At 40.1% G+C, this 23,346-nt stretch overlaps 1 protein-coding gene across 1 annotated transcript in view; it reads right to left on the bottom strand.

Moving 5' to 3' along the window:
• Positions 1-3,918: 3,918 nt before the first annotated feature.
• Positions 3,919-23,346, bottom strand: part of nomo (nodal modulator) — a 21,784-nt gene continuing 2,356 nt past the window's right edge. The window contains 44 exon segments of the mRNA XM_044346220.1: positions 3,919-4,780; positions 5,102-5,194; positions 5,385-5,504; positions 5,699-5,800; positions 5,908-6,018; positions 6,622-6,705; positions 6,850-6,991; positions 7,107-7,234; positions 7,398-7,511; positions 8,566-8,692; positions 10,322-10,481; positions 10,700-10,782; positions 11,626-11,847; positions 11,956-12,051; positions 12,316-12,379; positions 12,576-12,663; positions 12,753-12,889; positions 13,560-13,691; positions 13,898-14,039; positions 14,320-14,497; positions 14,751-14,901; positions 15,055-15,160; positions 15,296-15,385; positions 15,472-15,609; positions 15,804-15,956; positions 16,892-16,964; positions 17,088-17,194; positions 17,408-17,508; positions 17,635-17,680; positions 17,768-17,857; positions 18,471-18,638; positions 18,640-18,699; positions 19,476-19,664; positions 19,833-19,911; positions 20,039-20,194; positions 20,400-20,530; positions 20,792-20,975; positions 21,141-21,238; positions 21,325-21,439; positions 21,724-21,869; positions 22,226-22,408; positions 22,725-22,872; positions 22,951-23,096; positions 23,186-23,271. Coding sequence (XP_044202155.1) covers positions 4,649-4,780; positions 5,102-5,194; positions 5,385-5,504; positions 5,699-5,800; positions 5,908-6,018; positions 6,622-6,705; positions 6,850-6,991; positions 7,107-7,234; positions 7,398-7,511; positions 8,566-8,692; positions 10,322-10,481; positions 10,700-10,782; positions 11,626-11,847; positions 11,956-12,051; positions 12,316-12,379; positions 12,576-12,663; positions 12,753-12,889; positions 13,560-13,691; positions 13,898-14,039; positions 14,320-14,497; positions 14,751-14,901; positions 15,055-15,160; positions 15,296-15,385; positions 15,472-15,609; positions 15,804-15,956; positions 16,892-16,964; positions 17,088-17,194; positions 17,408-17,508; positions 17,635-17,680; positions 17,768-17,857; positions 18,471-18,638; positions 18,640-18,699; positions 19,476-19,664; positions 19,833-19,911; positions 20,039-20,194; positions 20,400-20,530; positions 20,792-20,975; positions 21,141-21,238; positions 21,325-21,439; positions 21,724-21,869; positions 22,226-22,408; positions 22,725-22,872; positions 22,951-23,096; positions 23,186-23,271 — 5,399 coding nt within the window. The 3' untranslated portion in view covers positions 3,919-4,648.

Below are 23,346 nucleotides of genomic sequence, written 5' to 3'. Positions count from 1 at the left end.
ATATCTTGGTGTAGTTCCCTCATTAAGAATATAAAGTGACATCATTTTTACTAACTTATCTACAGCACCCAAATAAGTCAATTGTTTCAATGTGGATTCCATGTCATGTTGTATGTTAGACTACCTATATATAGGTTCCATTAAGAGCTATTTTTGACTCAATCCCCCCACGTTACTCACAATTGACCCCACTCCTGATTAGCACAGTATGATAAAACACACATTTATCTCTCACAAGTCTGTGCATATTAAACACACACACACACACACACACACACTCTACTACTGAGGATACCAATTTGACATTAGCACTGAATCAAAAGTAGAGCCTGACTGATATATCGGTCAGCCAATATAATTGGCCTATCACAGATATATCAGTATCGGCATAAATGTTGTCCATGCACTGATATTTTTCTTATTTCTTAAAGTTATATAGGCAGCATTTTATGTATATTTGATCCCTTTTCTTAATTCAAGTTTAATATATATGTACATGTTTTTTTTTGTTCTATGTGTTTTATTTTTTATAGTAATTTATAGTAAGTAAAATAGTGTAGTAAAATTATTAAATCTCCAGTGAAGTTTACTGTTTCAGTGCACTGATGTCATTTCATACAATAAAGTTTATTGTTAAACTGTAAAATATCTTGCCTCCATTACATATATTTGTCACAAGTGCTTGATAATCACATTTGAGGGATCACTGCAAAAAATGTGTGTTTATGTATATATTCTGTGTAAGTGTTCTTGCATAAATACTAGTTAATGATGCATAATTAAAAATTAATTCATATTTGATTCCATAATTTAATGCAATAAATAAATAATTCATTTGATGAAAAGAATTTGATGTAAAGTTAAAATTTTTGATGTGATTTGTCTCATACGGTACAACAATATACTGATGTTTAATAGGTAGAAAATTAACATTGGTGACTGAAAGGGTTATAACCACTAGTGCATTAGTCCATTGTTTTTATTTTCACATTTTTTTCCGGAACTAATGGTCTCCGTTCATGGTACCACTACAATGAATTTCATTGTCAGTGTTAGTGACATAAGCCAAGGCTGACAATAGTCAATGAAGTCCGACAGTTAGAAGGACTTTCAAAAGACTCTCAAGGACTCAAGATTCTCTTTTCATGACAAGCAGCCAATGAACTATTTTGTTTTATTTTTAAAATGCCCTTTGTTTCATGTTCGTGCCAAGCGTCATTCTGTATTGCATTTGTTTTCATGCTATGTACTGTACATCTATGTTGTACTATATTCACAAATACAGTTCTCACAGTGTGACTGAGGCCCTGTTTACACCTGGCATTAACATGCATCTTGGGTGATCTGATCACAAGTGGACAGCTCTAAGTACAGGTGTGAACGCACCCAAGACGCATTGAGATCCAATCACTCAGACCACATTTGGAAGTGGTCTGGGACACGTGGCCACATTCATTTAGCAGTATAAACGCAATGTGTCCTGGGCCAAATCAGAACAAGACATGTCCGAGCAATAAATGCCCGTTTCAAAGAACCGACCTGTGTCTGGGAGCTACATTCTGTATATATAAGATTATCGGCTGATATGTCAATATTGGAATTTTTTTACTCCCCAATATCAATATTGGCATCAGCCCCAAAAATCCAGTATCGGTTGGGCCCTAATCAAAAGAGTAGGCTACTTGTAAAGACATTATATTATACAAGCGAAAAACAGGCTTAGAACCATTAAAACAAAATGTCCTTACCAGAAAAAAACTGAACATCTGACTCCTTAGAGGGTCTTTTAGTACAACCAAACCAATCAAGACTCTTTTAGGTGACGAAAATGTTCCAATTAACTTTCATGAACTGAAAACACACTGAAATAGAGACTCCTGTACTCTGTGAACCTGGGTTTACCCCACAGTTACGTTACCTAACCAACATTGTTGCCGTGGTAGCACCTGTCACTCAAAGCGGCCACACCCTTAATTATGCATAACTTTAAGCCTTCATAAAATTTAAACAGGTGAATTATATACAATTTCAACCCCCATACAGTTGTCCTGAATAGGAAATTAGCTATAGAGACCAAAACCATTTTTTGTACCAGGCTGTAAACATGTTTATTTCTGCTGTAAAGTTGAACATTTTAACATGGGGGCCATGGGGATTGGCTTTTGGAGCCAGTCTCAAGTGGCCATTTGAGGAACTGCAGTTTTTGGCACTTCGACAATGGCTTCATTTTTCAGAACTGGAGGTTATCGCTTGGACAGACTGCAATTTACTTTGCTGTGGTCAAACTGGTGATAAATGATGTGGCTAGTCTACCATTAGCTGACAATGAAAGCTAGCCAGGAAATAAAAACATGCTTTTTTTTTTGTTTCCATCAACTCTTTCAAATCACACTGACTAGCCATTGTTTAGTTGTTAAAAAGCCATAAATATCTAATCCACCAGTCACATAAGCTGTTTTTGTCCAAAGGCTCTTATATTTATCTGACGCGGTATATCATTTATCTTCTACCATAGCTGACATTAAGTGGTAGAAAGATTTTTGGCAGGCCTCCTCTGGACTCTTGCCCACTATTTCCGTGCTTATTTCATTAAGATCTTAGAGGTCTGTTGTCTGACACTTAGATTATCCAGTGGACAGCAGAGTGAGGCAGATGGACAAAGCTCTCAAGACAGAGTGCAGAGGGAATTTGTGTTTCATATTTACACTTCCTTTCCACATCAGAACAAAGGGATTCAGGCTGAAAATCAGCAAAAGTGGCCCCTTATAGACAGCTGTGCTATCAGAGCATTTTAACCTCTCTTAGACTAGCATCAGCTTGTCCTGTCTCTACCCTAATGTGCTCTGAGGCATTTTATACCATGTGTTGCTTGGGAGAAGACAAGGAATAATGAGATGAGTAAGTTGGATACTTATAGATTTTCTGGGAGTAGTCAACATTTTTTATATGGACCTAATATAGCACAGTATATAATTTTGTACTTTAACACCTAAAAGGAGGATATCTACAATTCTTGCCAGCTTTATGAAGACATTCAAGTCTAACATTGCATTGCCCCCTAGAGGCAAAACCATAAAACAGTCAAGTTAAATTCCTTCCAGTTAAACTTTATTCATTATCTCAAAAATTAACAGATTCTGACCAAATGACAAATACACCCCACCTCCCTCATCCTCCCTCTCCCACCCCAACCAAACTAATCAACTCCCCCCTAAATGTGGACTAATTGGAATATCTTTCAACTCAGTAAATAGTCTGTGGCCTTTTCATCTTTCAGTGAAAGTCAGCCACAACTGCGAACAGATGAATTAAATACAGAAAAAATAATTGGGGTCCATAGTTTTCACAGTGCATTACGCAGCTCGACGTTAAGACATTGAGCTCATGAAATTACAATTCTGCCTTATCTTTCCAAGTTTAACTCAAGGTCATGACAGATCCTCTGTAGATATTTTCATTCATTTTCTTCTTAACATTAATGTTGCTCATTAAAATAGCTTGTCACACACCTATACTGACAGAATATCATTCAGAAAAACAACCACACTTCTGAAAGACATTTCCCAGCATACAAACTGGGTTATCATTCACATCTGATTATACATATATTAATAAATTAATCAACTATCATTTTAGCACCCTACCCCCTACCACAGTCCACCCCCCTCAAAAAAAAAAAAAAAGTCCTCACACACATATTATTCAAACCAAAATTTCCAGCACCCTATCTGTCATCACTTTCCTGAGCTAATGGAGAAACTGACGTAAAGTCAAGCTTGCGTCTCGCTGAACAGCTTATAAAATACCATCAGAAGTGGAGTGCATTACAGTAATATGTGGGTGTTTTACATTGAAGTGATATGACATGACTGACAATGGTATAATGCAGTTATTAGTTTGTCAACTTCTTTGGCTGTCTTTCAGTCACAGTTAGCAGTTACATTATCTCCTGTTTGTGATGGAATTAATGGGGTCAATTCAGTTTGGAGTTAATTTAATATCACATCAGTTTAACCTACAAATTTAAAATACCAAAAGATCCAATTAGATCAAATTCCAGCCATATTCTGAAGAAACTTCCCTTTGCATATTGTTTGAACTGACTGAGCTGACCCCAATGCTGGTAGGCAAGACACACGGTTATCCACAGTCCTTAATATTCGGACAGATATCGAAAGTATTCAAGTGCTTTCACAACTCAAGCAAATGATTTTAGTTGACCTAGATAAATTACAAAGGTATAAAAATGGCTCATTCTATCACAAATATTGACAATTTTTCTTCAGACAATGAGTTGTTCTGGAAAGTTCTAAAAAAAAAAAAAAAAGATTAACAGAAGAAAAACCTGTAAAATGTCAGCTATCAGTCCAGTGAATCTAAATGGATGATGAGGTGGTGGTAATGCGTATCGAGTGGCGTAAGTTGAGCTTCACTTGGGTGCGTTTTCAAATCACACCTTAGCAAGCTAAATATTTCACTAGCACCCATTGTTAACTGAAGACACTGACACAAAGTTAAGAATTTAATCTAGTTAACCAACATGTACTATGAGCTAACACACAGTGAGGCTGTGATCACGGGTGCTAGTGTAATACTTAGTGTACAAAGACATGGTCTGAGGTGCACTGTGTGAGTCATGGTTGTGTCCTCATGTACGCCTGGCCTTCTGTCTCTTGGCCTGGCGTTTGGCTTCATCCAGAGCAGCGCTGTCACCGCTGGCTTGGGCCATGCTCCTCACACCCTGGATACGATTCACCACCTGTAACAGCAGGGGGATGACCTAGAAAACAAGTCAGCAAAAAAAAAAAAGGTATTAAACAAATGCTTGTTGGATTAACAGTTTCTTACTTGAGATATTGAAACCATCCATGCAGAAAATATTGTGGTCAATAGGAATGAATGGAATGAATAAGGACTGATTATACAAAAAGGAAAACTACAAGTGGGACATTCTTCAGAAACAACTTTTCATTAATGTTTTTTTTCAAATTTTAGGCTTTGCCACGAAAAGGCAAAATCCTAAAAGATTTAGAAATTCAGCGGCTGAGCAAGGAAAGCTCTTTGAACATATTGTCTGGGGCAGGTGGAGCTGCTAATGTACCTTTTCATGGTTGTACGCTGCTAACAGGAGCAGCAGAGTGAGGGGCAGAGCTATGTATGAGCCCTGGGCAACATCCTGGTCAGGCACTTTACGCTGTGGGGAAGCACACACACACATACACTCAAACACTGAGTTTAGACAATTTCAAGAGCTTATTCAATCCTATTTTGATTTAAAAAAAGTCACTTTTCCTATTATTCTTTGCAGTGAGAACAACAGACAACGCTATCAAACAGCGGATACAGGTTAAACCTTGGTTTTAAAAACAGCATATGTATCTTACAGTGGGGTTGAAGGTAAGCGTGATGTGCTTGTGGTAGCCGGTGGAGGTGAAGGAGACCTGGGGCAGAGTGAAATCATACTGCGAACGGGACAGCGTGGAGTAAAGCATAAGCACGTAGCTCTGGAAAAGAAAGAAAGAAGACAGAGATGACTGCAGATCGAACAACAGGACATCCTGGGACATGGTTACGTCTAAAGTGTTCTATAAATTTAGACCACAGGCTGACTGGAAAGAGATTATGACAAAGGTTTTTGAGGTAGTTTAGGCTTCCTCACATCCATTGAGACCTAAAAGACAGAATTACAAGCTGATACCTCTCCATCTCTGTCCAGAGGAGGGAAGTGGAAGAAGAGGGACTGTCCCAGAGAAACACTGTTGATTGGGTTGTCCAGATTGTCACTCTTATACAGCTTCACCTAGACAGAGAAAAGGAAGAAAAAAGTAGTTCAAAGTTTATACGACTTTCATATAAGTTCAATAAAAAGGATCAAAATGCAGGGATACATAAGCCGAGCAGTCCTACCGATAGCGTTGCGAGATGCTCAGGGGACGTGATGACATTTCCACTAAGGTCAAACTGATTAATTTGCCTGAAGGCAATGATGTTGACCCCTCCAATGTCATTACTGCCGACCTGAATAAGAGAGCAAACACAGAGCTTAATGTACAGATGCCTTCTTGGACTCCTAAAGAAAATACCAAATGTGAAATGTGGATAAAGCTTTGTACAAGTCACACGGTGTGATAATAACAGAGAATTAAGTGGAATTAAGGCATTTCCAGCCTCGCAAAAGAGATTAGGGGGCCTGCACTTTTCAGACGAGGCAAAATTATGAACCAAGAGGTTTTAAACCCGCAATGGGATTATCAGTGCTTTTGTTCTGCGTATAGAGAGGCCGCATTTGATAAGGCTGCAGATAAGTCATAATCACAGGGTTCCCACAGTCATTTGAACAATTCAATTACAAAACTTTTCCATACCCTGCTATCTAGTTTTCATGACGATGCCGCTGCAACGCAAAGCATAAAGGGGAACTTTATAGATACTGTGACATTGAGAGTTTGTTAAATGTTGAACTGGGACGACATTTTATTTATGTGTTCAAAGTTCGTTCTTGATCTTGCCAGCAGCAGTTGAGAAAACAATCTCAACAACAAGATCCATTTAGTAGCTGTTGCACATCTGGAAAGTCGTGTAGACCATGAGAAGAAGCGTGTAATAAATTTGCTTGCTTACCTCTATAGCTCTGTGTTGTGGTAGTGCTCTCTCTATGTGGTCGTTGCCTTCAGCTCGCAGCTGAATCAGGTACTTGCAACCAGGCTGCAAGGAAACATTATGCTACAGTTAAAAGGCTTTGAAGATACAAGTATAGCTCTAATTAGACACAGAGCTCTAATGCTGCCAGTTAATTGATTTTACTTTGAAACCCTCCAGTTTTATTTAAACAGGTCATTCCGTCCTCACCAGCAGACCCCTGAGTCTGAAGCGGCCCTCCTCATCGGTAATGGTGTCCTCGCTGTAGAGGCTACACTCTCCTTGGCCCACCGCCTCCACCGCCACGTCCCTCTCCGCGTCCCCACTCAGAGACTGCACCGCTCCGTAGCAGCTAAGGGCAAAAGCACGAAACCGTGAAACTGATTAGACATGTGTGCAATGGACATTTCTGAATCCAACAAACAGGATCAATCAGAAGGTAAATACATATTAAAGTGTAGAGGTACCTGTATGCAGTCTTAATGCCAGTTATATCGATACTGAGGTTTTGACCCTCCTCCACAGTGATCATCTGAGATGCCGGCTCAAAGCGGAACTCCTTCATCATGGGCTTGAAGTAGTACTGACCAGGACTCTGTGAAGAGAAGAACAGCAAAAACAGGAAAATATATACATTAAAAAAGGAGCATAATCAAGGTCAAAGTATTTCTATAATTAGCTTTTTTCGACTACATGTTTGGATATTTGGAGGACTGACACTTTACAGTATAGAAAACTGATTTTACGAGGATTCCTACCAGGTTATTGAAGGTGAGGAGGCCAGTTTCCTGAGTCAACAGATTGGAGCGAAACTGTCCTCCACTCAGAGACAGAAGAACTCCTGACAGGGGGTGACCATCCTCTGATTTTATCTACAGTAGAAATGGAAAGGGAGAAAGAGCACATGATCTTATAAACTAACGAAATTGATGAATATTGCTACACATATGGGGTCATTCACAATAAGCATCTAAAAGTGGGAGTATTTGTTGCGTTCTTTTATCTTTCTATTTCACTTGATTTGAACTGCACTAGTTTATCTTTTGTATCTCTATAGTTTTTGTACTTTTTAATTGTAATCTTTTACCTTTGCTGTATTTGTATTACTCTGTAAAGCACTTTGAATAGATCCAGTGTATGAAATGTGAAATACAAAAAAGCTTCCTTGTCTTGCCTACAAGAGTACAAATGTTAATGATTAAAATTGAACATATTTGAAATAACTGTGGCTGGACTGGGAGGTAAATGATTTAACTCTTTCAATACTTTCTCAATGAAAGGTCATGTGGACTAAATGTCCATTGTAATGCAACCAAACGAGTGCAAACGAGAACTCTTGAAAAACATAAAATTGCTAAGGCACGGTTTAACTTGCAAATGCCAAATTGTAAAATTGCGAGTTTAATCGGGCTGACAGGTGAGTTGTATGTCTGCAATGGTCTGTTTCAAAGAGGATTTACAACAGAAGGATAAAACAAGCACACCGTAATTTGGGTAAACGCTGTACAGGAGATTTCAAAGCAATTTATCACACAGTCTGAAAGGGAAAACGAACACTGATCATTTGTGCCAGGATCTCATGGAAGCTGCAGATAATTGCAGACCCTTTTAACAAAGGCAGTACAAAGGCGACTCACTGACAGCACAGCAAAGCAGAAAACTGATTCAACTATCATCAGTTATCTTTTCTTTTAATTATATTTTGTGAAAACATACAGTAGGAACTAACAAGGGCTTTTCATCATGTCATTTCATATTCATATTAAACCACATAATCAGTGAGAGGAGTAAATGTGAACAAAGAACTAGTATTGTAAGGTGTACTGGATGAAAGCATCAGCTAAAATGGTGCAAATACAGATGTGAAAGTGGCTGGTGATCACTGGGATGTGTGATATGTATGCCAGTGAGGATGGTCACATGTACCTTGAAGGTGACACCAGCCAGTGCGAACGCCTTGAAATCTCCCTGGGTTCCCTCCACAGGACTCAGAACAAAACCTTCTTTACTGGCACTGATGTCGTACTGCCGGTCGCTGTGGAGTGGACCCACGCTGGATGAAAGGCAGGAGAAATAAAGGTGGTTAGTGCTGCATGTCTTCATGATGCATGATTATATTACAAGTCCATTTACAAAAACAGAAAGACACCTATAATAATGACAGATGATTTAATTCAACTGCAATCACAAATAACTTTCAAATTAAAAAATATAACCCGCAATACTGAGAAAATCTAAGGAAAATGCAACATAAAAAGGACATCACTACACTCTTTCACTATTTTCATGAGCTCATTTTTGTTCAGGGCTCAAGGCAACAGTTGACAACCGAGAGCTTCTTCAGAGTATCTTCCACAGAAAGTTCAGTGAAGGAAAACTAACCCGTAGATCCATTTTGACATGTAAAGTTGCACCTATACAATCTGAGTGTTAGAGCTGTCAGGTTTGCTAAACTGACTTCAACCAATTAAAGAAATGTATTCTCAAACACAGCAATAAGATCATGGATTTATTAAATACAGAGAATTTGTCATGTTATTTAGAGACGAAATAAAAATCAGGATTGACAAATTATTAAAATCTAAGAATGAATGTATTTTAAGAGACTCTCCATCACCTCGGCTCCATTAAACCTGGGCTCTGGATTCTTACTTTTTAAAATGTTGCTTAACACTTAGAGTCTGCAGCCACACTAGCGGCTCTATAAGGGTGCACTTCAACACAGCCGTGCTTTGAGCTTAATGCTAATGTTGAGTTGTGTTTACCATGTTCAACGTCTTACTTAAGCATATTAGCAGCATGCTAGATGAAACTTAAAAGGATCCCCAAAGTCATTACAATGCATCCTGAAAAGGACATGAATGTGTGTACCGAATTTCATGACAATCCATCCAATTTTTGTTGAAAGGTTTCACTTAAAAAAGAAATGTCAACCTCACAAAAATGATTAGGATTCATTCTTTGGGGACCATTAATGTCTGTGCAGAGTTTTTTGCCAATCTATCAACTAGATGCAGAGATATTTCTTTATAATTCTTCTTTATAACTGAAAATTTTGACCTGTTGGTGGAGCTTGGAAAAGTCAGGAGGTGGCGGAAGTCATTAGCATTCATCCTCTGGGAACCATGAATGTCTGTACCAACTTTTGGTACAAATTTCAGTTTGAACCAAAGTGGCATCACCACACTGCTAGCATGGCTAGAAACTCCTCTTGAAAAGCTGCTCATCTGCATGTAAAACCATATCTGTAGCAGAGTAACTGAGGCACATTTAACAAGTCAAGCTTCAATTTGGTTTTCATGACACAGAGAGCAGAGATAAAGCTTTACATGTAAGCTCTCGGCCCTGGTGCTCTTATGTGCAGCTTTTACATGTGTTTACATGAGGTCATTTTAAACAGACTGCATACACACCCTCTGCCACAGATTGTGATTAAACCCATTTTAACTTGTGCCTGAAGAGCAAATTATATCACTGCCAGAGCTTTAACTAGAACCCACACATCACTGCTGCTTCTACACTTCTATTGGGCTTTAAATATATTAATGGACAAGCTCCTTATTCTATTGTAGACCTGCTAAGCACATACAGTACATTTATAGACCTTTTAGCATGACCAAAACCTATGACAAGGACACACAGGAAAACTGGGTCTGGACTGTATGGTTTTGGGTTGTCATACCTGTATGCCCCCATCTCATTAGTGGCCACAGTGATGAGTGGTGCAGCAGCTCCTTTCTCGGTGATGGAAATCTCCACACCCTGTAGCTCTGGTGATACCTTGCCCTCCAGGAAGAGACCCGCACGTCCTGATATGTCGACCAGACGACCTGGACAGGACTCTGTTGAGGGGAGGAGTGTAATTACAACCTTTCAGATAGCCTGGTGATATTGCATGCTACAAAGCTTAGGTGATTTTATTATTTCATTTAAATTCTTATCCTTTTTTTTTGCAACCAACATGTCAGTTGGAAGTTGGGGGTCAAATTTAAATAGCACTCTGGCAACACTTCTAGACAGAGTGAGTTTGTTAGATGACAGTGTGTGTGAGGGAACGTACCTCCGGTGATGGTAGCCTCTACTTCAGGGGGATAGAACAGCAGCTCCTTGGAGGAGGGAGTCACTGTGATCTTCTCTCCAGCCCTGTTCAGTCATACAGTAAATATTAACTCACTGCATTATTACATGTGGTCAGGGCTCAACGATGACTCTGTGGTTATAATTGTGAATGTCAATCAGCCACTAATAATAGAGCTGCGAAGTAGGAGGAGGAGTGGTTTCAAGCATCAAAGGTTTCCTCCATAGACAATGTTACGTGACTCACAAATGGAGCTCCTCCAGTTTAGATGGGCCTGAAACTCTCACAGATGAATCAGTACAAAAAATGATGTTGAGAAAAACTCAAAAGGTACTAGCCTCTGTAAATAAAACCACAAATAAAGAAGTTTACTCTTCCAAAGATACATTTCGTTAAAAATTATCCAATTACTGAGCTTAAAATCCTGTAAGGTGTGTGGGTAAGATGTGCAGAAGCTTAAGACTACACTTTTTAGAAAATGGATAACTGCAGCTTAAATTAATCGACTTTCAGATTCTGGGACAATTTTAGATGAATATGTAACCATGACGGTGTGTTTTACTAAAGCCCTTATTCGTGCCTTCGACTGACTTCTCCATAGCAACAGCTGCTGAGGCTCATGGGCATTGTGGTATTTAGAGCCATCCTCAATGGCAAACAGATGGAAAAAAAACAGGATTTCTCACAAAGATTAAATGATTACAACTGATGGCCATAACAGAAAACTATAGAATTGTTACATCTGGGAGACTGTGTTGTAGAGTATTATGTACATCATTAAAAAAAAAAGGTATATTATGTACAAGAGGAACATTACAGAGTGAACTGAAGTCTTTAGAAGATGCGATCAGGATTTGTAACGTTATAAAGAGCAAAATATATCGAGTGAAAATTTTGTGCCAACCAACCTGGCCCAGTAGGAAAACTCATAATGGAAGGGGCCTGTCAGTTCATCAGCCTTCTCTTGGATAGGAGGGCTATCGTCTCTGGCACCTCCGTCCTCTTCAGCGGCGCGGCGCTCTCGTTCCTGACGGCGCAGTTGAATCTCTTGCAGCTGCTGCTCCTGTCTCTGCTCCTCCTGGCTCCGAAGGGGGCCCAGCACCAGCGCCGGCTCGCTCTCGATGGATGATCTGATCGAGAGGATGGTGGGGGGACATTTACAGACTGATGCACAGCAGCTTATATTACCTCAGGCTTAGAGGGCTGCTGAAAGTGAGCTCAGCCATAATGACACTTACTTGATGGTGACTGTGACGTCTAGGATCTTGTCGGTGGTGATGAGCCCGGTCATGTGATGCCGCACTGCAGTGAGAGTCAGGATACTGGGGGCCGAGCTGTTGGACACAGAATAACAACCATCGTTTGGTTGAATTGTTCAGCGGGAACCGATGAATTGTTTAAAAGCTGGAGTGCGGGACTTTTTGACCCCTCCTCCGTTCTGACAGTGAGAGTAATAACAAAAACACTGTCGACACATAGCAGTAGCCTACTCCATCGCTACTGTTACGGCTGTAAAATGGTGGATAAATTAATCTGAGTGTCACACAACCCCAGCGACAGAGATAAATGGAAACACCATCTCATTAGTTCATACTTACGTATCATAGGTGTAGAAGTCTTGCTCGAACTGGTGGCAGGAGCGAGGGGTGACTTTGTAAACACCTGGACAAGCCATATTAGATGATTAATTACTTTGCTCTAGTTTTATATTTAGGTAATCTTGACACAGACCTCTTTGCTCAAAACACTGTTCTAACTATGCACAAGGGAGCAGCTGGTACACTGATATTTTTTGTTTTCTACATATGTTAATTCACACTATGTTTAGCTAATGAGAGGTCAGGAGAATGAACCTCACCAGGCTTGGAGAGGCAGAAGCGGTTGACTCCCTTAGAGAGGTTGTACACGCCGACATTCTCAGGTTTGCTGCCATCTTGGAAGAACTCCTGCTCAGGAATAAACATTCAGTTATGTTTAACTACTAACTACAGCAACATACACCTAAAGCTACTGGAGGGAGTTACTGGTTACTGACCAGAGTGATGGCATGGGAGAGGGAGCAGCGCAGGATGTATCCAATCTGTCTGAACTCCACTCCCAAGACGTCAGAGTCCAGAACCTCCACTTCCATGGACTTGTGTTTCCAGCACCACTCCTCATGAGAAATGCTCACTGATGGATGTTAAAGATGGGAGGAAATCATAAATAATTAACAGACTTAAACTCAAAGTCACAGAAAAACAGAAAAGTGACAGATGGATGCCAAGCGTTGCAGAAGCCTAGAAGGAAAATTCTCAGATGCTTTGATCAGTTAGGATCAGGCCTTTCTCGCCAAAAGGATCTTATGATAATCTGATCTTTCAACAAATGCTAAAGAAAGTAAACTTCTTGCACTACTCTGGCCTGGCAACATTCAAAGCTGTGTCAACATCCCCTAAAGATGCTGTGTGTGCAGTCAGCTCACAGGCACACTAACAGATTGTGTGTATTCAACAGTGAGTGAGATAGATGCAGCGCCAGAAGGTACAGAAACACCGGCTGAATGATGTGTGCTTCCTACAGCCAGTAATTACTAATTGATTTCCCCACAATCATTAGCGAATAATTACTTTGATTTCTGAACAGATTTAGAAACGCACACAGGATGAAGGAATCAGTTTATATAATGTGCTTGCCTTGTCTTCTTCCAGGCAAAACACACATACTTTAGGCTCTAAGAAAAGGTTGAGACACTTCCACAGCTTGCAAAAACTCATGCTCACTTTGTAATTGCTCTAAAAATCGACCCAAAATATTACTAGTGCAATAAAGAATGTTTTAGTTGAGGGCAGTGATTCCTGACCTTTGTATTTCCCGGGAAGAACGTTGTCAAAAGAGAAGCTGAGGATGTCGCTGCTGCCAGAGAGAGCCACTGCTCTTCTCTCTCCTTGCCGACTCACGGGTTGAAGTGTTACTGACAGGTCATCACAGGATGCTAGAAGTCAACAAGAGGCCATGAGATTAATATAGGTCAAAATAAGAACAATAATCCACACAAAGGTGTCAAATGTTTATAGGCTGAAGCTGATTTAGCTCCCCTGCCTTACCCAAATCCTTGTTTCTGTGTTTGTCTAATTTCAGTCAAATACAGTCTGTATAATAGAACTATATATGAGTGTAAATTATCAAGCCTTTACCTACCTAAACAGTAGACCTTCCCCGAGACAGAGGCCATGAATTGGGTGAAAAGTAGGTCTGTGAGGGGCCGGTCCACAAGGGAGACCTCCAGGGCCTGAGGCTGCAGAGCCAGGCCTGCTTTTACCTCCACTTCAGGGAGAGACACCTGAGCACATGGAAGTACAACCAAAGTTATCTTAAGAACTTGTGGAAAGATACATTTTCAACTGTGCTACATTCATGTACAAACTCTGTAGTGGTACAATGATTCTGGACTGTTTCTGTAGTTTCTATAGCTCTGCAATAAAAATGAATAACATACAGTATGTGACTTCTATTTCAGTCTGGATTTTCCATTTAAATGAATTAAGAGCCCATTGAGACAAAACTATAGAAACTTCAGGAAAATCACTATTATAAAATGCTAGATGCTGCTACAGTCGTACCTGGACGCTGTAGTCTCCAGGTTTGGCCTGAAAGCAGAAAGCTCCCTGGGGGTCGGAGTCAACAGTCCGGCCGGAGGTCTTGTCCTGGCCCTGGTGTGTCAGAGTGACCTTGTAGCGACCCTGCTGCTTCATGCCTTCAGGCAGGCGGCTGATGGAGATCTGACCACAAACGCTGAACCTATGTGGGACCAAAAAAAATCACAACTTCATAAAACCCGTTATCAAAGTAGAAAGACCAAACAGACGTCATTTAAAGCTAATTTTTTCTCCCAAAACATGTGTAATTTATATATGTGAAACACATTTCTATAATTATCTCCAGAACATGAAGACAAAGATGCATCTCAGTGTCTTACAAACAAAGCAGAAAAACAAAAAAGCAAAGGCAAAACAGATGCAGCCAAAGCAGGAAGTGGGCAGGCTAGACGTACCCTGCCGTGATGATGTCAGGAAGTTGCGGTGTGTTGGGGGCGATCTTTACTGTGATTGGCTCAAAGAACATGAGCTCCTTATTGACACGGATGGTGTAGGTACCAGCTGTCATGTTCTCCAGCCGGAAAGAACCATCTTCCTTGCTGACGACTGTGAGGACAGAACAGCAAAGCAGAATGCAGTGTGAAAACGTGTACGTAATGAAAACCACTGAATGCACAAATCGAGTGTTTCCACAATGTTCTGGTTGTTTTTATGTGGTTTCTGAAGACACTTGACTGAGAGCTTGGAGTCATCTCGTACCTTTGATCTGGTTGTTGAGGGACACCGTGGCGTCAGGTACACCCTCCCCGTCGACGGTGTTGAGAACTCGACCTGTCACAGAGAAGCCCATGACGCGAAAGATGGGCTACACAAGGAGCAAAAGAAACAGCGTTACATGTCAAAATGTGGTGCTATGCATAAAATGTTCTCATATGTGCAAGATAATGACAAATGTTATAAAAAAAATGTTGAAAAATACAGATGCCATTTGAATCTTTACCTCTAGCTTCAAACTGTTGTGCTCCACCTTGAAATTCATTCTAGAGGGAGCGACATCAAAAGTGATCCTTTCTCCCCTGTAGAACGGCATCTGATACGAGAGTTCACAAAAGCAGAGTTAGAGGCAAAAAATAATTATATTGATATACATGAGAAATGTTTTGGTTTTAAACTTACCACAGTGTATTCTCCACTGGCCAGTGAGGGGAAGAGGAAGGTGCCATCTTCCCTGGACAGAGCACTGCACAGGTAGACCAGGGAGCTGTCCCCAGAATCTGCTCCCTCCACTGGGGATGTGTTGCAGCCACTGACGTCCTGGAAATCAAAACAAACACGTACAAAAATGGAGCGATATAACTTGGTTAAAATCCTGACAAAATGACAATATTCCAGAACGAAAGCTTAATCCTAATTCTGACTTTTTTCAAAAAGGATAGCCATATATGATCATGATCTAGTTTGAGTATTCTGTTCTCTGTTTATGAAAATGTACAATAACGTTGGTTTACCTCTCTCTTGACTGTGGCTGAGTACAGTAGGAAGGTGACCTCTTTCATGGGCTCTCCATCACTGCGGACTTCCCCCGAGACGTCATAGCCTCCGACCACCAGATGGTCGGCAGCCGGGGCATTGGCATTGGAGACGTGCACTGATGTGGTACTCTGTGGGAAGACGGCAAAGGTCACCACATAAGAGAGTCATTAATTATAAACCTGCTAACCTGGCAGGAGTCTTATCAGCTGAGCAACTAGGTGAATAATGAAGTTTTTTCTACACTCATGAGATACAGAATTAAAAAGACCCCTGCAACCCCCGGGATCATGCACTCTCCACTGTTTTAATGACACTACTAAGATGGGAAACTGCGATAATTTGGTACCCAGCAGTGTGTTAATACCTGGGTACGGGTGAGAAAATTATGTCAGACACAGAATCTGACCGAAGTTACAAACCTGCTGATCTCAGGAGGAACATGGTGTAGTCTTTTTCTTTATGGAGAAAAAATTTAATCTTTTTTAATCACATTAGCGTTCTCTGTTTATAATTTGAGCTAAATGAGTATCTACTACTGCATGTGCTTTAAAGGAATCACAGAGAATAAGGAAAGGTTTCAACCATGACAGCAAAGTGATGAAAGCTTTGGTGTTTTATTATTACCACAAGATGCCGGATTCAGAAAATCTCTGACTATACTGTCAATGAGAAAAAACCTTAATTTTTTCTTAAAACACAGAGTTAGTAAATATTTTCCTTAAATGTTACCTGGTGGAAATTTTACAATACATAATTTTCCATTAAGAGACACCAAAGTTTAAAATCAACTACCTAACTAACTGTTCATATACAGTCTGTGCCATACCGCACTCACGTACCCGATGTGCAATATAATGTATATTTGTATGTATTTATATTTTTTTATTTTGTCTCTTTATCTTTCTCTCCTCTCATCTTTTTTTGTTGGAACTATCTATTTTGCACTAATTGGAACTAGAGCTCAAAGAAGCCAAATGTTGCCCGTCTCTGTGTTGCTGTGCATATGACAATAAAATTGAATATCTGAAATTTCCACATCTCAATGAAACCTGAAGTTACCAACCTGTTCCAGACTCCAAGAGGGATGGGAAGCTGTAATGTCGAAATTTCCGGGGAGCACTTTGAAGAAGGTGTACCTGTGTTATGAAGACCACACAAAAGCACAAGGCTTTGAAATTTTAAACGATTAAAGACAGATGTTTATTACAGGGGAAAACCTATATAAACTTTTTTTCAACTGACACATGTAAGCTACTTACTTTCCTCCAGGCTGTGTGACAACACTCTGGAGTTTCTCTTCTGTTCCCGCTGGGCTGAGTTTGACTTCCACTCCTGCGGGGCCCAGGAGATGGCCCTTACTCAGAACCTGAGCAGTGAAAATCAGGAAAGTAAAGCATTACATCAGGGTGAGAGTCTCTATCTGTTGTACACTTTACCACTTTTTCACCAGGCATTTTTTTCCATCAAAAATCTGTTTTTCTTTTTAAATGTTTAATCTCTTTTTGGGTCGGATAAGCTTTTCAAGTCCACAAGAGAAATGTTGTGATTAACAAGGGAGGAAATTCTGAACAAATCTCACCGTTCCTGAGACAGAAAAGCCAGTGAAAACAAAGTTGATGTCTTCCTCTTTTGTACAGATGTCACTGACTCCATCTATATGAAGGTCAACACTGGTAGGCTCTGCCCAAGAAACATAGAATAAAGCATGTGGATTAGGCAGACTTTCTTTCCACTTCCTAGACAACAACTAGCATAATTTAAATTTTTAGTTGGTTAACTGTGGGGATGCAGCTATGACATTCTTACCAAAGCTCCACCCGAGGGGGGGTTCAATCTTCAAAACAAAGTCTCCCTGTGTAGAAGAAACAAATGTATAGATTAAAATCATCATCAGTGAATACAAGAATTAAAAGTACTAGTTAATGACTGCTTCAAATACCTTGTCATATAGAGGGATCATGAAGTAGCCATTGATTGGAGCACAATCAGTTTGATATTTCAAGGAGCCTTGTTTGGTGTATAGTTTAATCTGTGCAGGATAGAGGACACAAACTGATTATTAGACATATTTATAATTCCTAGCACTGAGGTGTTAATGCTGCAATCGTTATGAATATTAAGTCTAAGACCAATTGTCTGAGTTAATTGCATCAGCTGTCATCAACAAACAGACCAGTCTATCAGGGATTTAGTTAATTTCACTAACTGACCAAATGGCTAATCCCATGGAGCCTGTGAATGAGCAGGGATTAGGACTAGTGGCTAGCACCTAACGTCTTCCTAAACAACGCTGACAGGTTTTAGGTTTCGGAATGAGCAGTCAGTGTAATTACAAATATATTGATATAATACAGCAAACATACGATTTTCAGTCAAATGTTACTGCGTACAGAAATCCTCCTAATTAGCAAACTAGCTTTAGCTTTAGTCAACATCGAACTAACACTACATTACTTGAATTACTACTGAATAAATGTCTTCTAGCAACAGAGAGCCAATGTTAAGTTAAAAACAACCTGCTGCTGTATTAATTTCATTCAAACTGTCATCACCAGTCTCCTCCTAAGCTTTAGCTTACTGCGATAAACTGGCTAACTGTTAGCTAGCGGCTAGCAAGCTAGCCGGGAGGTTTGCACTCTCACCTCGATCAGAGAGTAATTGATTTCAACGTCGGATTTCACAAATCCTCCGCATGCCACCACTATGTCATCGGAGGATACAGTAAGGAACTGAGAATACATAATACAGAATAAAACCCAAAGGGCTCGCATGTCTGCCCGGATCGTAATTCTCAACATTTTGGCTGACTATCTGATCTGTCGTTGAGCCGAGCGACAGCACGCTGCCTCCGGTTCCGCACCAGCTGAGCTGCTGTCACCGGCCGAGAAGAGACAACCAGGAGCAGCGACCTCTGCTGGCCTGGAGGTAGTAAACACTTGACATTCATGATGTGAAAAAAACAAGACAAGTGACCAATTTTAATATTCATTTTATTTTCCCTATAAAGGCAGTCACCGCAGTCATATATAAAAACACCACAATAAAATAAAGAGCATTTTCCCAAAATCTAACATTATTAATCGTACTAACAACCATGAATGAATTACAAATGAGTCACAGTAATGGTGGCTTCAGTTTAGTGTTTAGTGTATTAGTTTTTAATTTCCATAATCATGCAACCTAAGAGCAATTCCTAATGATATAAATGTTAGGATTCACACAACGGATGCATTGTGCTGTAAACTAGAACATTGTAAAAGTAAGAAAAGTCTAGTGTTAATACATTTAAAGTGCTTAAAACTCAAAGGTTTTAGTAATGCAAGTCCTTCTCAGAAGGAAAAGATGATAGCACATACAGTGAGGAAAACGCCACAAAAACATCTGACCAGCAAGGCTTATTTTGGTCTAAAATTACTGTATCATTGTGGCTTCTTAACAGTTTTAAAATATTAAGATTGTCACCAAAAGAACACTGAAAAGGCAACACAATAATGTCAGCAGGTCTATAGAGTCCAAAGACTTTTCACAATAAAAAAAAAGAACATTTAAGGTATTAATGCAAACAGTTTAGTTCCATTTAAGTCCAGTCCATTTGTCCAGTGTAGCATCTGTTTATTTTTCCATAATATTCAGCCCTTGCTTCACACATGTGTGGAGGAGACTGGAGGTGGGTGTGCCAGGAACACTCCTTCATCGAAATTGTTGGAGAAGCTGGTGTGGTAGCTGGGGCTGCTTCTGCTGGTGCGGGGCTGAGATTTGGACACAGGGGATCTGACAGCTGAGAGCCTCTGTGCCTGGCACAGCTTCTGGATCAGGAAACGCTTGTCACGGCCCTCCTGAGCAACAAAATGACACACAGATAGTAGATTATAGTTCAGACTATCTTTGATAGTAATTAAAACGATGACCAAGCATCTTCAATGTAAAATGAAGAAAAGAGGCAGAATACAAGTAGCCCTGAAAAAGATTAACTGAAGTCTGGTTGTATTCTTGAGTAGACCCACCATGGCAAGTTGCTCCCTTAGTTGGTTAATAACTCTCTTGTGAGCTCCAGCCAATGCGATCACATAAAACATGGCCAAACTGCAGGGGAAAAATAGAAATAATGCTAAATTACAACCATAGATAGAAAACATCAGCTGTCACCAACAGTTAAATCATCAGTTCTGCAATGATCAGACATGTTGATATACCTAACTGGAACACGTACCATGTAATGACAAAGAAGGAAACAGCAAAAGCCTCTGATGCGAGAGCAAAGAGGAGCGTTTGGACTCCATGGGGTAGCTGGGATACCGTCCTTGGCAGCACCTCCCAGGAGGTGGTGTAATTAACAAATGGTCCACATGCCTGGGAACAGTTTATTCTGTACAAAAAGAGATGAGTGACTGAGATTTTTTTTCAGTCTCCATGTATATTTAACTAACATGTAAATTCATGAGACAAATATTGACCTCTGATGTTCTTACTTCCACTCAGTAAAGCTAACAAAGCTGCAGAGAAGCAGGCATGATATTACCTGAGAGACTAAATTTAACACATAATGTGGTCATTAGCAGCACATTACTCACTGTGCTACACTAACTGTGACAGGCACACATGCCAGAGCCAGGCCTATCAGCAGCACGCCGAGGAAGAAGAAGTTGGAGCTGGAAGCTCTGAATGGACGTGTGGCTGGACGGCAGTTATTCATCAATGATACCTTGAAAACAAGGAGAGGAAAGGTAACAAAAATATCAACACCGCAATAAGGGCTACCAAAAATATTCAAACTGTGAATTATACCAGGGAATTTGTCATTTAGGTGTCTAAACAGACATAAACACACTCAATTTTAAACACTGGCATCACATCCCCATACATACAGTACAATTTTGTGTTTTCTTGAATGCTGACTTTTTTTTTTTTACAAGCCAAGCACAAGAAAACTCCACTTCTGAAAATGCATGTAGGACTAAATCACCTTTTTGATGTAGAAGATGAAGAAGTATTTGATGGTGCAGATGGCAGGCAGCATCGGGCAGTAGAAGGTGCCGATCCAGCATATCGTCTGACCGTAGACAATCTCAAGCACATTCTGAGGAATAGCAAACTCCTGCTGGCCCCACCACTTAGCCAGACCACAGTCACAGTACTTCACTATTAGCCTGAGTAGAAAAAAGGAGCAATGCAAGAAAAGAAAATAATGAGTGGAAAAAAGTATTACATATAATAAAATATCAAAGCATTGCACTCAAGCAAGACTGAAAAAACCCTGTAAAATGTGTTTTGTACATTTTTTTTTTTTTTACTGTAGGAAGGTGAGGACTTACTTTCGGGGAAACTCCACAAAGATGGTGACTGCGACAATGATGATGAAATCAAAGATGGTGAGTTTGTACATTTCCTGACCAACACGGGTCTCCCAACACTGTGGAGAACAGCCGTCAGATTTGAGACATTTACAAAGAGCAAACTGCAACCAGCAGGCCACACACACACAAAAAAATGACTTACAGAGTAAAGCACATGGTTGTAGCCACAGATACAGGATTCCTTTTCACAGTCAGTGATCTGAGACCAGAGAGAGAAGAGCAAAACCCCAATACTGGTCAACCGCATGAAGACACACCTGGAAGGAAGAAATAAAGAACAAAATGAACAGAGTAAATGTGTTAAAGAGAGTGATTCAGCCATTTAGTCTCACTGGCATTCAAGCTATTTAACTTAAGAGGTATAAATAACATATATTTGTTAATGTAATTTTGCCCTTTATGTATTATAATCCTCCTTTTTGTATCATTTTGCACATCACAAACCTCTGTTTGGACACATGTTATTTTCCAGATAGGGTTTGTCTCCTGATGAGAATTTCTTCCAAGTTTAACATCATGAGTGTGTGTGAGTCGTTATTACCTCATGAGAGTGAAGCGGATCTCGAAGGCGGGTGAGTAGTCCTCAAAGTTGATGATAACGGAGAAGAGGAGGGGTGTGATGAAGTTTGCCAAGGTGATAACAATTGAGGGCAGATACTCATGGATGAGATCCACGATGAAATTCTCCTGCGAACCAGCAAAAGCAATATTGAGAGCAATTACCTCACCATAAATAAATCTCCTTTGACACTTATTGATGTCAGCTTTGTCTAAATACACATTTTCCCCAAAACATAAAGATTTCAGGATGTGAACGAATCAGCACAACTTACTTTTAATCAAATACTTTATGAACTTCAGAAACAAAACAGCAGCAGGGTTTTTAGAGTCTGTGTTTTAATTGATGAGGTCAGAGGTAATTTTTTTTTTTTTTTTTAATTCAAAGGTGATTCACAAAGTGTATGAAGGGCATTATAAACAACAGACAATGACAGACAGACAGATGTTTGCAACAGAAAGCACATTTAGCAACATTTCATTACCTTTTTTTTATCCATCTGTGCTTCCTGGGAGAAGATAGTGGCTACATAGATGCTGTAGAAGCAAGCAGCCAGAACACCAATGACAAAAAGGTTGAGGATGAAGCGGATGAGATAAATCCGACACTTCTCTTTGCGGGTGCGATCTGCAATTTTCTGCTTGATCCTCTCCTCCTCCAAATCCGTCTGGGGAGATAAGAATATGCACATTTAAAACGAGGAAGGCAAATGTTCAATGGGAGCATAGTGTTATACATTCATGACAACTCATGTAACTCATTTCTTGACAAAGAATACTACACCGGTCTGAATGACTGAAAGGACATCCTGAGGAAGATACATAAAATATCTTTAGATATATACAAACTACCCGAAAAGAGGTTTATGATCCAGATTAAAATTGGACTTCTCTCAGCATGTAAAAATAGCCTTATCTTACCTTATGACTCCTGGCAAATCCTGCTATATAAACACATCTGGTTTAACAGAAAGATCAACTAACCTTAAGCTCATAGAGCAGACTGCTTCTCTTCAGCTTTACAGCGTTCTCATTGGTGATGCAGAAGTCCCAGCCAGCAAAGATCTTGTTGCAAAAACTCTGGAAGCGGTCCTCATCCTGAACCAGGTTGCGTTTGAATCCTGTGGCAGACCTTGTGGAAAAAAAGCCAAGTTATCAACACAGATCCTTCAAATAAATTGAATCCCTCATGATTTTGCCTTTGCTGTACCTTTTGACAATCCAGACAAGACTTAGAAAGAGGTACGCGACAGTGGCCAGCAGGTAGGCCAGTGGTAAATTATAGGTGGTCATTGGAAAGTGGATTTTGTCCACTTTATAGTAGCCATAGAAAAGATAGGTCTGTTCTAGGAAGCCCTGCGGATAAAGCACAAAAGATGAGTAAGAAAACCATCATGGCAGTTTGTTTCTCCAGAGACCTTTAAAGATAAAGTGCAAGGACTTACTCCGCCGGAGAGCAGGTCGGTGATGTGCTCGTGGAAGATGACAAGACCTCGGCGAGCGCTGCTTGGATACACGCTGCACACGCTACCTGTGGTCAAGCACAGTAAGATATAAGCTTAATTATGGATGTTTAGCATATCTTTTGGCTGAATGCTAGATGTGC

The sequence above is a fragment of the Thunnus albacares genome, chromosome 3 (assembly GCF_914725855.1).
Source record: "Thunnus albacares chromosome 3, fThuAlb1.1, whole genome shotgun sequence".
In the NCBI taxonomy this organism is placed as follows: domain Eukaryota; kingdom Metazoa; phylum Chordata; class Actinopteri; order Scombriformes; family Scombridae; genus Thunnus; species Thunnus albacares.
The sequence above is the reverse complement of the archived record's forward strand: the minus strand, read 5'-3'. Positions and strand labels throughout refer to the sequence as shown.